We start from the raw sequence: 15,908 nt of genomic DNA, 5'->3' as shown, positions 1-15,908 counted from the left end.
TCCATAGGTAATTAATAAATGGCTAATTTCTCAGCGAGGGTTTTAGCGACGGAGAGGTTTTTCCTTGCGACAAATTTAGCGACAGAATATCCGTCGCTAAATGTCACTCAACACATTTACTCAGGGCATTAGCGACAAAATTTGATAAAGTCATTATGTCGCTTTTCTGTCGCAAAATTTCAGTGATCAGTTTTTTTCCGTAGCAAATCCCTTGCAAAATTTATATATTGATTTCTTTTTTTTTTTCGTCACTAATCTGTCGCAAACTTTAGACATGGTTTTTTTCCATAGCTAATCCCTTGCAAAATTTATACATTAATTTTTTTTTGTTCCGTCGCTGATCCGTCGCCAACTTTAGACATGATATTTTTTCCGTAGCTAATCCCTCGCAAAATTGATGCATTAAAATACTTTTTTTATTCTCACCAATCCGACGCGAACTTGTAATATCATTTTTTTTATTATGATTCTAAAAGAAAAAAAAATACTACAATCAACAAATTTTTATACTAAAAAACATCAAATAACAATGCAACCAAACATTACAATACCAAAACTATCAAAGTTTACCAAAGTATCATTTAAAAAACATCCAAAACCAAAACTATCCATATAACATCAAACTCCTAAAGGTTTAACTTCAAAATAACATTTTAGCACCAAGAAATCCAAAGTATGCATCGGGAAATGAGTTTTCACAAAACATAATTTCAAAATAACATTTTAGATGCTCTCTTCATTTCATGTCCATCCAATCATCTTCGGTTCACATTCCTATAAAACATTATTCAAAACAATCAAAAGTATCAAATACAAAAGGTTAACAAGCCATTCAAAAACATCAAATACTAATGGTTAACATCATATTACCTCTAATTTTCAATTTCTCATCATATTTTGCAAGGCTGCATACATCTTCTCCATTGCTTCATATTTTGCATCAATTTGTTGTTGTTTGACATCTATTGATGCAGCTTTCGCATCCATTTCCTCACGCATTTGTTGATGTTTAGCTTCCATTTCTGCAGCTTTAGCATCCATTTCCCCTCGCATCTCGTTTCGTACACGTTCATAGACAACCTAAAGTACAATGCCATGATAGGAGACTTTGTAAGTACAATGCCATGATAAGAAACTTTGTAAGTACAATACCATGATAGGAAACTTTGTAAGTACAATGCCATGATAGGAAACTTTGTAAGTACAATGCCATGATAGGAAACTTTGTAAGTACAATGCCATGATAGGAAACTTTGTAAGTACAATACCATGATAGGAAACTTTGTAAGTACAATGCCATGATAGGAAACTTTGTAAGTACAATGATATGATAGGAAATTTTTATAAAGTACCTCTTGGGATGTTATTGTACTAGATGTTCCTTCCAAAAAGCTCGATGGATCAGACACAGATCCGACTCCATATATTCTTCCTTTCTTGACTCCTCCGGAAACATCACACCATGTTTCATTATCCAAGAGGGGGTGGCAACTAGTATCATCACCAAACTTAGCCACCATAGCACTTTCATAAGCCTCCTATTATAGCAAAAAAAATATGAAATAACAGAAACATGAAATAAGGAATAGAATGGTTCATTCCATTCCATTAAATTCATAATTAAGGAATGGAATGAGCCACTTCATAAGCCTCCTATTAATTAATACTCAAACCTTTTATAAAGTTGATTACTACTTACAAAATACTTAATTACAACTAGGCAAAGGATAAAACATTTACATATAATAATTTGTTTCTTTTCTTTTGTGAGTTGATTACTACTCACGAAAGATTTGTTTTCTGTAAATTTGTTGCTTTAACGAAGTCATTAACCCGAGTAGTAGGATGTTTTGTTTCCTAAAAAAGAATTGAAAATACCTTAACTTTAGCTGCCTTTGGTGTAATGTACTCTTGAGTAAACGGTTTAGTGTGCAACCTTGCATAAAGTTCAACTCCTGTAGGAGGGCGTTTAAGTGTTGCTTGCTACAAAATCCATTAGTAATACATTAAAAAACAAAACAAAAACTCAATAGTCTAAGTGGAAACTAAGGTGAGATGCAAACATCTTACCATTCCTTTCTTATGTTGATGAATAGATATAGAACCCCCTGTATGTTTGGAAACAGAGCCATCTTCTAATTTATTTCTGTTATTTTTCCCTGATTGTGATAAACGTTTCCATTTGGATGTGGTCCACACTTCATTGATCATTTTTATCCAATACTCCTTTTTTATCCAATTTGGGTGATAGTCCTTTAGCAAATTTAAATCAACTTCTAATGAGGCATTCACATTTGCAGCTTTGGCAAGTTTTAAAGATTCTTCACGTGCTCTTCGCATTATGTCAGGAAATCGTTTCTTCATACAGTCTTCCCATACCTTGCGAGCAAGAACATCAGTCGCTTCGGGCCAGACATACAAACCCTACATGTAGATCACGCATATAGTTATCTTTTCCATTTTACAGCAAGTTTTACTTTGATAAATCATAAAAATAATAAGTACAAACCTTGAAGTGTTCCCACATTGCATCACGATGTTCTTTGTCAACCTTCTTCCATGAGGTCCATGGGTCGTCAAACATCGTCTTCAGTATACATGCGATGGCTCTGATCACTGAAATCTGATCCGTAAATCTTGCAAAAAATAAATAATTAAAAAAATTAGCATTAGTATTATCATTAACAAGTAAATTCATTTTCATAAACAATTGTAAAATTAACATTAGTACTCCTTTTCAGAATCGACTTCAATGAACTTCCTTTTTGATGGGTTACTTGGAACTTATTCCAAGATGTTTAATCCTCTAACTGAAGAAGAAGAAGGTTGACTTTCTGCATTATTGTGTGATTGAGATGCATTTCTATCTCCAGCATCACGACCACCAATGTAACTACCACTACGACCACCACCACGGGCTCCTCGTGGCGCCATTAGTCAAAAAAATAGCCCTTAAAATCAAGAATTAATAAACTATTGGTTAGAACAAGTATGTATTATAATAGAAAATTTTAGAAGTAAGAGAAGGTAACATGATATAATACACAAATAAATGAAAGTGCAATGTATATAGAAAAAGAAAACGATCATTTTAGCTAAAAAGTTATTGATAAGGTCCATTAGGCAATATATAGTTCCAAATACATTGTTTCATTCCACATTTTTAGTAATTAATCATCATCAGAATTATCATCACATATGTTGTCTTCATCTTCAATATCATCTTGGGATGAATCATCCAAGTTATCATCAACTTCTTCATCCTCTTCTCTCTCAATGTCATTGTCATTGACTTCTTCTATTTCTCCTTCAACTACATGAGAAAGGGGTCCTGCCACCTCATTTGCACCACTACTTGTAGAAGGTAAAATTGCTTCACTTTCTTGAAAGAATTGGTCCTCTTCATCCTCATCATCATCTTCTTCAATAACACATTGTCTTAGATCATATACACCCCTTGGTTTCGTCTTGACGACAGCCCACTAATCTTTCAAATCCTTCATTGCGGGATATGGTGCATAATACACTTGTTCTGCTTGTAATGCTAGGATAAATGGATCTTCATTTCTTAGCCTTGATTTGTATTTAATATCAACCAAATTATGCTTTCGATCCACACGTACCCCTTCAGTAGGGTTAAACCATATACACTTGAACAATACTACGATGCAACGCCCTATGCCTTGATATTCTACTTCTAAGACCTCATCCAACAACCCATAATAGTCACACTCAGTCTCATTGTAACAAGTCCCTCGTACACATACACCACTATTGTGTGTGACCCGTCCATCACCATATTTTTCAGTATGAAACTTGTAACCATTGACAAAGTATCCTTTATAGGACCTAACATGTCGTAATGGTCCTCGTGCAAGGCATTTCAGATGTTGATTGATATCATTTGATTGTTGAAAAACCTACATTGATAAATTCATTTGTTAACTAATTCACGGGGGAAGACACTTTGGTAACACAAAATTTTCTCGTATCATACTCACATGATCTTTAAACCACTTAGCAAAATGTTGATCCCTAAACCTTTCAAATGCTCCATCATCCATATCAGGTTGGCTTTGGATCACATAATTTTCAAACAACCTTAAAAAATAACAAACATTTTAGAGATTCACGATATCAAGGAAAAATAGATAACTTGACATACCTTAAAAAAGGTAGAACCTCAACACAATTGATCAAGATGTAATTATGAGCAATACGCATCTCATCATCTGTCAAAGGCCTCCATTGTCCACTTTTTTCGAATAATCTTCGAGATGGAACTTTGAAAATGCTTAATCGAGAGTCGACCATGGTATAACTAGGAATGTCTGGGGCAAAATTACGCGACTCACGATTCAACCGGGTTTTAATTGTAGGCAAAAAGTATTGTGAGCAAAAAGTCGATATTTCTCCAATCATGTAAGCCTCAACAATGGACCCCTCAACCTTCGCATGGTTTTTTATCTTTCTTTTCAGTGATCCCAACTTCCTAAAAAGATGTTGGAAAAGACTTACTAGAAATTCCATAGGTTTTATGGTAGAATATTTTGTATGGTAAAAAATATACCTTTCATAAAGATACATCCACCTATATTGAACCGGACCACCAAGCATAGCTTCTCGAGCTAAGTGTATAACAAGATGCTCCATTGAATCAAAGAATCCAGGTGGAAATATTTTTTCCAACTTGCAAATGGTTTCAACAATAGTAGTTTGCAAGCATTGTAAGTCATCTACGCGTAACACCCTTGAACATATTACACGAAAGAATGTACACATCTCTGTAATTGCATCCCATGTTGAATTTGGCACCATACCTCTTAGAGAAATAGGCAACAATCTTTGAAGAAATACATGGCACTCGTGACTCTTGAATTTGTAAAAGCTATTATCATCTACATTAACGCACCCCCCCCCAAGTTTGAGGCGTATCCGTCCGGGAATTTAAGTTTAATCAACCATTGGCATATTTTAGCTACTTGTTCTTTGCTCAAAGCAAACGATGCTCTCTTTTTCATATCCTTATTTCCCTTCTTCCATGTATGCCATTGCACTCGATTGCAATACATTTCTATATCTTTTCTTGCATTCATGTTGTCTTTGCTTTTCGGAGTGTCCATCACAGTGTTGAAAAGATTTTCAAACACATTTGTCTCAATGTGCATGGGATCAAGGTTATGTCGTATTAACAACTTCCGCCAATATGGTAGCTCCCAAAAGATGCTCCTCTTAACCCAATTATGAGTAATCCCGAAACCAAGCAATTTTGCATTCTTCGCTCTAAAAGGTTTGCCTTCATAAACAGTTGGAAAGTGTCGTACTTGCTCCCAAATCTGATCACCGGTTAATATTGGTAGGGGGCTAGATCTCTCAACCTTATTAGCCAGAAATCTTGTTTTGTCACCCCTATAAGTGTGTTGTTCAGGTAAAAATTTTCGATGACAGTCAAACCAACATGGTTTACTACCATGGTGTAACCGAAACGACCCCGACTCACCCATACAATACGGACACGCTAACTTGCCATGTGTGCTCCATCCCGATAACATTGCATAAGCCGGAAAGTCACTAACTGTCCAAAGAAGTATAGCTTTCATTGTGAAATTGCATTTAGTCGAAGCATCATAAGTGACAACACCGTCTGTATATAGCATCTTTAACTCGTCAATTAGCGGCCTGAGAAACACATCTATATTTTGACATGGGCTCTTTTTTCCAGGATTAACTATGCTTAACTGAACATATGGTTCTTTTAAGCACATCCAAGGAGGCAAGTTATAAATTGAAAGGAAAACAGGCCAACATGAATACAGGGTTGTATTTGAGTTATTTGGACTGAACCCATCGGTGCATAGCCCAAGCCGAACATTACGTGGTTCACTTGAAAATTCTTGATGCATTAAGTCGAAATGCTTCCAAGCCTCACCATCACTTGGATGGACCATCAAACCCGGTTCTGTTTGATGTTCATAGTGCCATGTCATTTACTTTGCCTTCTTTTTGTCAAATACAACCTTTGGAGTCTAGGAGCAATCGGCAAGTACCTCATAATCAGATATGGCAGTCTGCCACTCTTGTACCGATCATGATCACACACTCGACACTTAGTCAAATCAGAATTTGCCCCATAGAATATCATGCAATGGTTTTTGCAAGCATGGATCTTTTTTTCTGGGAGTCTAACTATTTTCAAAAGCTTCTTCGTCTCATAGAAGTTCTCAACTAGCTTCTCACCTTTGGGTAGCATCCGCTTAATTATAGGAAGTATGTGATCATAAGCAGCCTCAGATATATTGTATTCTGACTTCCAATGCAACAACTCTGTTGCAACTTGTAATTTTGAATAATTTTCACATCCATCCCACAAAGGTTCATCAACATCTTCCAACATATCATAGAACCCCTTGGCAGTTGGATTCGGGCGTTCCTCCATTACATCCATCAACATTTGTGTACACCCATTAACATCATCATCATCATCATCTTCCATCGGATCCTGCATCGGATTAGAAGATTCTTCCTCGTGCTGAGATATCGTATTTCTTTCACCATGTGCCCACCAAGTTGTGTAATTAGGAGTGAAACCATTTTGTAACAAGTGAAGCTCTACATCACCTCTTGTTTTATAATACATGTTCTTGCATTTAAAACAAGGACATCTAATATAATCCCCATCAACGGTTGCTTCATTAGAAAAAGCAACATCCAGAAATCCTTTGACGGATGCATGATATGTTGTGCTAAGATACCCATGATCTAACCTTTTGTACATCCACTTTCTATCACTACGTGTTGACATAATGACTAGCTACAACCAAATATATAACTACTATTTAGAAATTAGATAATGTAATCATATCCACATTACTAAAAGCATCCTTGAAAACTACAATTATACAATATGAAATACTCATTTTTATTATAACTATGCAATCATATTCCAAAAATTTAAAACTTCAGGGACCAGAAATTTAACTTTTGCAAATTAAAAACTACAGGGACTAAAAATGTAATTTTGTAAAAATAAACTACAAGGACCAGAAATGTAATTCCCGCAAACTAAAAACTTTAGGGACCAAGAATATAATTCTGGAAAACTAAAACTATAGGAACCAAAAGTATCTTTTGCTTATTTCCCACTTTCATAGTGACCAAAAGTGTAATTCCTAAAATATAAAGCTACAGGGACTAAAAATATAACTCCAGAATATTAAAACTACAGAGACCTAAAGTGTCATTTACATATCTTTTGTTATCTAACGTAATACTATACAATCTTTTCAAAAAAATAATTTTTCATATATTTTAATTTTTTGTACCTAATTTTTTTTAGTTAATGTTGTTATAAAGATGTTATATTAAGTTGTATAATAATATGATTAGTTCTATGAGATCTTATTTAATTAATAATAATGTTATTTTTTTCTGATTCAGATTAACAAAGAAAACCTGATTTTTCTTGCATTTTCGACTTTTACCCCCACATTCGGCTTCAGCCAGGAATCAAGTAAAAGACTACTATGTCAGGATGATATATCAGTTCTAGAAAAGGGACAGAAACAAGTAAAATGGAATATGTGGGAAAAGGTTTGTAGCTTTTATATAAATATTTAAGGTCTTTATACTTTTTTTTTAATTCGGATGCTGACTAGGACAAAATGGGTTTCAGCCAGGAATCAAGATGGTCTGTGGTATCTTGTCTTTGCCAATGCCACCCAAATCTTTTATGTCATCCGAGGATGACACGGTCAACAATGGGAGTAAAATTATGCAGAAAAACATTGATATAAAACCACTAACTAAAACACTTCTAGTTGGTCAAGATCAATCTGGGACAAGAATCTGGGACAAGTGCTATATATAAACAGGTAAAACAACTATAAAAATAAATATTTTTTTAAGTATTTTGCATACCCTTTTCTTGATAATTGAGTTTTTGAACATAAATGTTTTCTTTTTATTAGGCCAAGACTCTTTACAAAATCCCATTTTTGGAAAATGAGCGTGAAGAACTCAAGTCTTTGATACAAAGAAACTTGTATCTTTATATAAGTATTTTGCTCGAGGGGCTTATAAAGTTTGAAGAAGAATATTCAATACAAATCAGGAACAAACTAGTTGATCAACCTTGTACTTCAGGTATGATGAGTGAAATTGATTAAAAAAAAAAAAAAAAAAAAACGTTCAAGAATTAAATATCTACTTCAAATTTTTTATAATCTGAAGCTTCTTTATTCAGCTACAGGGGGTTCGATTGAAAACATATATACCTTAAGTACAAAACTGAAAAATTTCTCGGATTGGCTTCTTGAAATTGTGAAGTCAAGCAATCTGGGAACTGTTTTAATTGGTCTGGAATCTCCCTCAGTCCTTCATTTTAAACACTAGGACTTTGACCTGACCTAAGAAGGTTGATGTGCACCTATAGATATAATCCAATCATTGTAATCTATCTCTTAATGTGTTCTTTTGTGCTGAAAGGTACGCTGAAAGATCATTTATTTTACATGGAGATTCAAAATGCTCTTATTTTGCTTATAAAAATCTCAATTGTTACTAGAAAAAGTGGGATCAACCTTGAGAAAAGGGTAAATGCTAGTCAACCTTGAGATTATTTAATACCCTACATACTTATATAAAAGCTCTATCAGGTAGCTAAACTAATTCATTATATGTATTTCTAGTAGCTAAGAACAAAAAAAAATCTATGATTTAATAAAATTGTTAACAAAAAGCTCTATCAAGAAAGAATGCCAATCCAGAAGAGTGTTTGCAAACATCATAATCAGATGATGAACGTGTGAGCATCCTATAACAAGTCTTTCGGGGGGTATTTTGGTAATTTTATATGAAGTAGAATAGAAGAAGAAGATTATGATTATGTGCCCTTGAGAGGATCTGTGAACATGTGTGGATGCAAGGGCATATGATGAAACATGGTTTAATAATAATATTAATAATAATTCAAACCGAATCTAATAGTTAAGAATTGTTTTGACTCTTTCTAAATTTCAGCTTTATCAAATATGTTTAGCCAAGAAGGGTTTAATTAGTTTTGATCTTGATAAGTTATTAGACTTGAAAATTATGTAATTCAAAGTTGAGTATTTAATAATATTATTCACATTTTTATAATCTTATTAGCTAATTATGTAATACAAAGTTGAATATTTTATGATCTCATTAGTTAATTTCCCTAAAATTGGATGAAAAGTACTAATCAATATAAATAAAAAAAAAGTAAGGGAAAATAGGTAAAGGGTTGGTGTCTGAATTCATTAAACTAGATTTTTTTTTTGCTTAACCCATTAAGTCATTCTATGTAGATCAAGTAAAAAAGAAACAACCCCTAACATTGATGTATATGTAACAACACGTATTATGTTCTTCTGCTGATGGACAGACGTTACTAGAGTCTTCCAAAATTGCCCTTGATAAAGGAAAACTAGAAGATGCAGTTAACTATGGAACCAAGGTAACATTAACTATGGAACCAAGGTAACATTAAATCAAAGTAATGGCAACCATCGGATTTTTATTCTGGTTATTCTAACTTATAGACATATTAGGGTTTCTAATTACTAACTAGATGAAAGAAAAAAGAGCAACATTTTCAAAGATCATATCTTTACGAAACTTTTTGTTCCCAAAAACAATAGCATTTTGGTAATTTCAGAGAACCCAATTGTAGTCATGCAAATTGATTAGCTATTGGAATTTTGCATATTAGTCTTAAGATCGCAAACAAAATAGAACCATCTATAATAGCATTTAAATTTCTTAATATGTGATAGTACAAATGTATTCAATTTTGATAAATATCTGTATATGCTGCTGCTGCTCCTGTGACAAGTACCACTGGCCTTAACATGGCTCCAATTGAAGCAGCAACTGGCAGTAGAAGTCAGCATCATGATTCAAGACCACATCAACTTCAAGACCTCAAAAGGGACTAGGACGTATCAGAGAGGCCACCTCCTAAATATGAAAGAGAATTGGGGAAAACCTAAAGGTTTTGGCTATTGGTGTTCCTGAATCCTTAAATTCTCATAAATTGGATGACAAACTATGATGAATCAAGCCCTAAATCAAGTTCTAATTCTAACTTTCAAGGTTATTCATGTATATAATGCTGAGAGATAAGAAGGACATCGATTGAAAAAGAAAAAATGAGAAATTAAACCCTAACAAAGTATATTGTGCAATTGAACTAAAACTAACCTAATAGGGATGAGATTTACCTGAATCCGAAAGCTAAGGAAGAATACTTTCAGCTTAAAAATGCAGAGGTTGCCGGAATCGGGTGAGTAGTACCGTCATCATCATCTGTTCAAACAGAGATTGTGAGATGGAAGTGGGTTAATAGATTGAAGGAACTTCTATGCCATCATCTGTTCAAAATTCATGTCCAGAGTCCAGAGGAAACGCGTACCAGAATTTTCAATGCATTTCGTGAAGATGGAACTGGGTTATGCCAATTTCAGCTAGATATTAGCGATAGAAAAAAAAAACGCGTGTACCCACAATATAGTTTCCGTCGATGTTCTCTCGCTAAATGCGTACCGGCTGGCGCAATTTTTTATCCGTCATTGAACCCTAGCTAAGGCCCTTCATTTTTCGACTGATTAGCGAGGGATAGTGGTACATCGATAAGTACTTGCGAGATCCATAGCTTATCCCTCGGTAAAGCCTCACTAATATTCCACATGTTAAATAAATAAAATAACTATAAAAAACATATCAAAAACATGGTAGATCCGTCGTAATTCCCTAGCTATAAGTCTAAATTTTGCTAGAAAACAAATCCGTAGCAAAATCCATAGCTGAAACTCAAGTTTCTAGTAGTGTATATATATATATATATATATATATATATATATATATATATATATATATATATGTGTGTGTGTGTGTGTGTGTGTGCGCGCGCGCGCTAATAACTGTGACAATGAGAAGCATCTAAAAGTAAAAAGATCGTATTTTATTGATGCCATTCTTGAATACCACCTTAGGCCATCTCCAATGCATCGAACTCTTAAGAATTTCTTAAGAGTTTAATGGATTGCCACATCAACATTCTACTAACTATATCATTTTATTCATTAAACTTTATACTCCATTAAACCCTTAAGAGTTTAATGAATTTCCACATTAACATTTAATTATATATTTTTCTAAATAATGTTGTAAAACTATAATATTACGTTAATTATAAATTAAAAGTTATAAATTGTAAATTATTAATTAATGATTGTTGTATATGTTATTGTTTTAAAATATTTTTAAGATTTAAATATTTTTTGTTTAGAATATTATAATATAAATTACCTTGATGATTTAAATTACTCAATATAACATAAAGTAAACTACAAATATCATAAATAAGAAAATAATGACATATACCTTGTATATATATATGTAGGGTGTAATTATTTAAATAAAAAGTTTTATTGGTGAAATGATTTAAAAAAAAAAAAAAAAAATTGGATACCACCATTCAATGGGGATTAAACCCCACTTCATTGAACTCCACCCACAATTGTGGGTTTATGTATTCAACTCCCTTTTTCCCCGTTAAACTTACCATTAAATCCCTATTGGGATGACCTTAGTTTTAAGAAGAAATTGATTTGAAACATTTTTGCAGGTTTAGAAAAAATTGATAATGCTTGTGTAGGCATAGGAGAAAATCGACAAAAACCTTTGTAGGTTTAAGGAAAAAACTATAATAACATACTTCAAGGAAATTGATTAAGACCTTTGTAGGTCCAAGGAAAATTCAATCAAGAACTTTGCAAGTTTTGGAAGTAGTAAATTGATCAAGACATTTGTAGGTCTTGGGAGAAAATCAATTAAGGCCTTACATGTTTGAAGAACTCGGCTCCAATTTCACTTGTAAAAGAATGACCAAACATGAACAACCTAGTATACTATAAGATCAAGACATTTATAAATTGTAGGTCTAGAGAGTAAATCGATTAAGACCTTACATATTTGAAGAACTTGGGTCTAATATCACATGTAAAATGATGACCAAACATGAACAAGGGAGTATACTATAAGATCAACCATAACACTATGATTTAATGAAACCCTTGTAGGAAAACCACAACACACACTTTTATTATAAGTAACCGGTTGAGTGGAAGAAAATTTACAATCAATAAAGGGTTTTGAATATGGAGAAAGTAAAAGACTAAACTGCACAAATGGTCCCTGTGGTATGTTGAAAATTGCCACTTTGGTCCAAAAAAGTTTGGACTTGCACCATAAATCCAAAGTTTTCATTTTGTTGCTTGTTTGGTCCAACGTATTCTAATTTTTTTCAAAATGACATATTTACCCCTGTTAATTTGATTTCTCTTTTTTCTTATTTGTTTTTTTTTTTGAATTTCAGATTTAAAAAAACAAGAAAATAAAAATAAATCTCTCTCTCTCTCTTCTCTCTCTCTCTCTCTCTCTCTCTCTCTCTCTCTCTCTCTCTCTCTCTCTCCCCCCATTATTTCTCCTTCCCTCTTTGTTTGTTCTTCATGGTCGTCAAGTACCCTTGATCGTCGACTCCACCACCGTCGTCGCCGTTAGCCACCGCTGCCTTCATCCCATATCGTCTCCGCCACCACCAACCTTCGATAGATCTGAAAGCCAACATTACCTACAAAAAACCATAACCGATTCCCACAACTGGAGACCATCTTCTCACTTTCATGGTTCGTCTTCTCCATTGAAAACCATCTCCTTACCCCCCATTTTCGACAAAAACCATCACCAACTTCCGAAACCCTAGCGCCGCCACCTTATCTCATATGGATTAGGGTTTTCGGCGAAGACGAACGACGGCGACAGAGGGTTTCTTCAAAGAAAAAGGATCTGAGATAGACAATACTCGCCGGAGAAGAAGACAGAAACGGAGGCGACGCTTGTGGCTCGAGTTTCCAGACAAAGCCTTCGTCGAGGTGTGAAGATGACGACATTTATCTAGGTTTTCAAATCGGGCCTACTGAAGGTTGAAGCCACCTTCGACGTTGATATAAGTTTTCACATCTTCTACGCCCTTCGTCTTCTTTAATACATCGCCTCCTCCTTCTGTATCTCCATTCTTTTTCCGGCCACGCCATATATTCTTTGGATTACTATCTTCATTGAGTTACGATTCTGCTGAGAGAGATAAAGAAATAGATAGGTGGTGTTGCTCCGACTGAAAATAAATTTGTGGTGGTCGGAACCTCGAATCGCTGAAAGTTGGTGATGGAGGCGGTGTTAGTTTCTTTTTGTGAAAGTTCAGAAAGGAGGGAGAGAGAGGTATGAGAAGGGGAAGTGCAGGTGGGGTTGATTTTCTTTTTTAGTTATTGTAATATTATAAATAGGAGAGAGAGAGAGAGAGAGAGAGAGAGAGAGAGAGAGAGGGGGGGAGAGAGAGAGAGAGAGAGAGAGAGAGAGAGATATTTATTTTTAATTTTATTTTCTTGTTTTTTTAAACCTGAAATTCAGAAAAAACAAATAAGAAAAAAAAGAGAAATTATATCAACAGGGGTAAATATGTCATTTTGAAAAAAATCAGAACAGGTTGGACCAAACAAGCAACAAAATGAAAACTTTGGACTTCTGGTGCAAGTCCAAACTTTTTTGGACCAAAGTGGCAATTTTCGACATACCACAGGGACCATTTATGCAGTTTAGTCAAAGTAAAATAGAAAACCAAAATATGTAACTATAGCTAATAACTAGAGTATTAAAGAAATTTTTTTTTAAAATAAGTATCATATCATAGCAAGTTTTTTTTTTATCCTAATATATACGAAAGGAAGGAAAATTCCCTAACTACCAATGAGAGAACTTGGATCAAAAAATAATAAAAAGCGGACAAAACTTCGATAACACCGTGTATAGAACGAGATTCATTAATTAAAGTTATCATTTGTTTAATCAAATACATATTTTTATTCGAAAACACCATGTATGTATAATCGTAGATCATTTATGTAACGATTCCAAAAATTAAGGTTGCGTTTAGTTGCGGAAAAATGGGCCGTTTTCCGGAAAAATTTTCCAAAAAAAATGAGAATTTTGAAAACGCGTTTAGTTCGTCTATTTTTCTAAATTTTTCACGGAAAATGAAAATTTTCCGTTTTCTAAAATTACAAAGAAGTTGTAAAATTTTGGAAAACTGATAATCATTGTTTTCCACATTTTTCTAATTCCAAATTTTTTTTTATAAACACACACCCACTCCACCCCATCCACCTCTACCTACCCCCATCCACCCACACACACACACCCATCCACCCATACACACACACCAACCCACAAACACACACACACACACATACATACCCACTCACATACACACACACACACACACCAACCCACCCATACACACATACATACCTACCCACCCACAAACACACACACACACATACATACATACATACATACCCACACACACACCGACCCACACACACACCAACCCACACACATACACATACATACCCCCCCCCCCCCCCCCCCACACACACACACAAACACACACATACATACCCACACACACACCGACTCGCACACACACACACACACACACACCCACAAACACAAACATACATACCCACCCACACACACACACCTACACACACACACCAACCCACACACATACACACACAAAACCACCCACAAACATACACACATACATACCCACCCACCCACACACACCTACACCTACCCCCACAAACACACACTCGCACCCCCACCCACCCAACACCACCACGACAATCACCGACCTACCATCACCACTACCACCACTACTAACCCGTCACTAGCACCACCACCACCGCTGCCGCCACCATCACCACCACTGACACAATTGTCGCCGCCACCACCATCGCCTGTCATCACCACCGTCGCCGCCGATCCGCTACCGTCACCGCCCCCACCCACACCCTACCACCGCTACCGTTTTCTAAAATTGAAAACCGATAGAAAAATACACATCTAAACACGTTTTCTAATTTTTAATTTTCTAAAACTTAAAATGAAAAATGAATAAGTTTAACTAAACACGTTTTCAAAAAATTTCAATGAAAAATGAAAACGGAAAATGAAAATCAAAAAGGGAAAACAAAAAACGGAAAATGAAAATTGTTTTTCCGTAACTAAACGCAACCTAAGTATTTCTAACCGTCCCTGTATTAGAAAAATGGACAACGACATATTTAATGATAAGTTGAATCTCTACTAAAACGTAAACTATCAAAACGGAATCGAGATGGATTAGCATTAATTTTTTTATATAAAATTTTGATTTTCAGATCAGTTCTTTATGAAACTAGGGAGCGACAAAAAATATGATCCTGCTACTTTGCTAATTTTTACTACAATCCGTCTATAAACTCATGTTCATAGCTAACTCCATTGCTAACTGTTCTTTACTTGTATTATAACCATTATATTAATTATAATTACTATTATTAAATCATTATCTAATTATTAAACTCAGGATCATCTCGTTGTTGACTTCTCAAAGTCACTGTTTCATCATTTCGTTTACTTTAGCACCGCCAGATCATTTTTTTATTCCATGACAATTTCATTATGTTTTTATATTCAATGATAGGAATACGTAATGTAATAAATATTTTGATTCCTGTAGCATAATTTATAAAAGACATATTAAACGAAATGCTATCTTGCATTATCTTCCACGGAGATCCTAAGACCAAAACTTAACTGGGAACAAATTTCGTTAATATATAAATTAAATTCAATTACGTAGTTATATATATATATATATATATATATATATATATATATATATATATATATATATATATATATATATATATATATATATATATATATATATATATATATATATATATATATAAGTTTCTTTAAAATTATAAATAAAGATTAAC

General features: G+C 34.2%; 1 protein-coding gene across 1 annotated transcript; it reads right to left on the bottom strand.

Annotated features, from left to right (window-relative positions):
* Window positions 1-629: 629 nt before the first annotated feature.
* LOC145039866 (uncharacterized) lies at window positions 630-2,211 on the bottom strand. The gene is made up of 5 exons (XM_078987872.1): window positions 2,071-2,211; window positions 1,879-1,983; window positions 1,353-1,538; window positions 871-1,080; window positions 630-774 (listed from the first exon to the last, which is right to left on the bottom strand). The coding sequence occupies exons 1-4, from the start codon at window positions 2,209-2,211 to the stop codon at window positions 880-882; spliced, it is 633 nt and encodes a 210-aa protein (XP_078843998.1). The 3' UTR covers window positions 630-774; window positions 871-879.
* Between the last annotated feature and the right edge of the window lie 13,697 nt (window positions 2,212-15,908).

This window comes from Lactuca saligna, chromosome 4, assembly GCF_052625555.1.
Source record: "Lactuca saligna cultivar CGN05327 chromosome 4, ASM5262555v1, whole genome shotgun sequence".
Lineage (NCBI taxonomy): Eukaryota > Viridiplantae > Streptophyta > Magnoliopsida > Asterales > Asteraceae > Lactuca > Lactuca saligna.
This window is presented reverse-complemented; position numbering and strand designations above follow the sequence as displayed.

Coding starts and splice junctions, on each gene's coding strand:
- LOC145039866 (XM_078987872.1), bottom strand. CDS start 2,211: ATGATCAATGAAGTGTGGACCACATCCAAATGGAAACGTTTATCACAA. Junction 1,984..2,070: donor ATCAACATAAGAAAGGAATG/GTAAGATGTTTG, acceptor TGGATTTTGTAG/CAAGCAACACTTAAACGCCC. Junction 1,539..1,878: donor CAAAGGCAGCTAAAGTTAAG/GTATTTTCAATT, acceptor TTGCTATAATAG/GAGGCTTATGAAAGTGCTAT.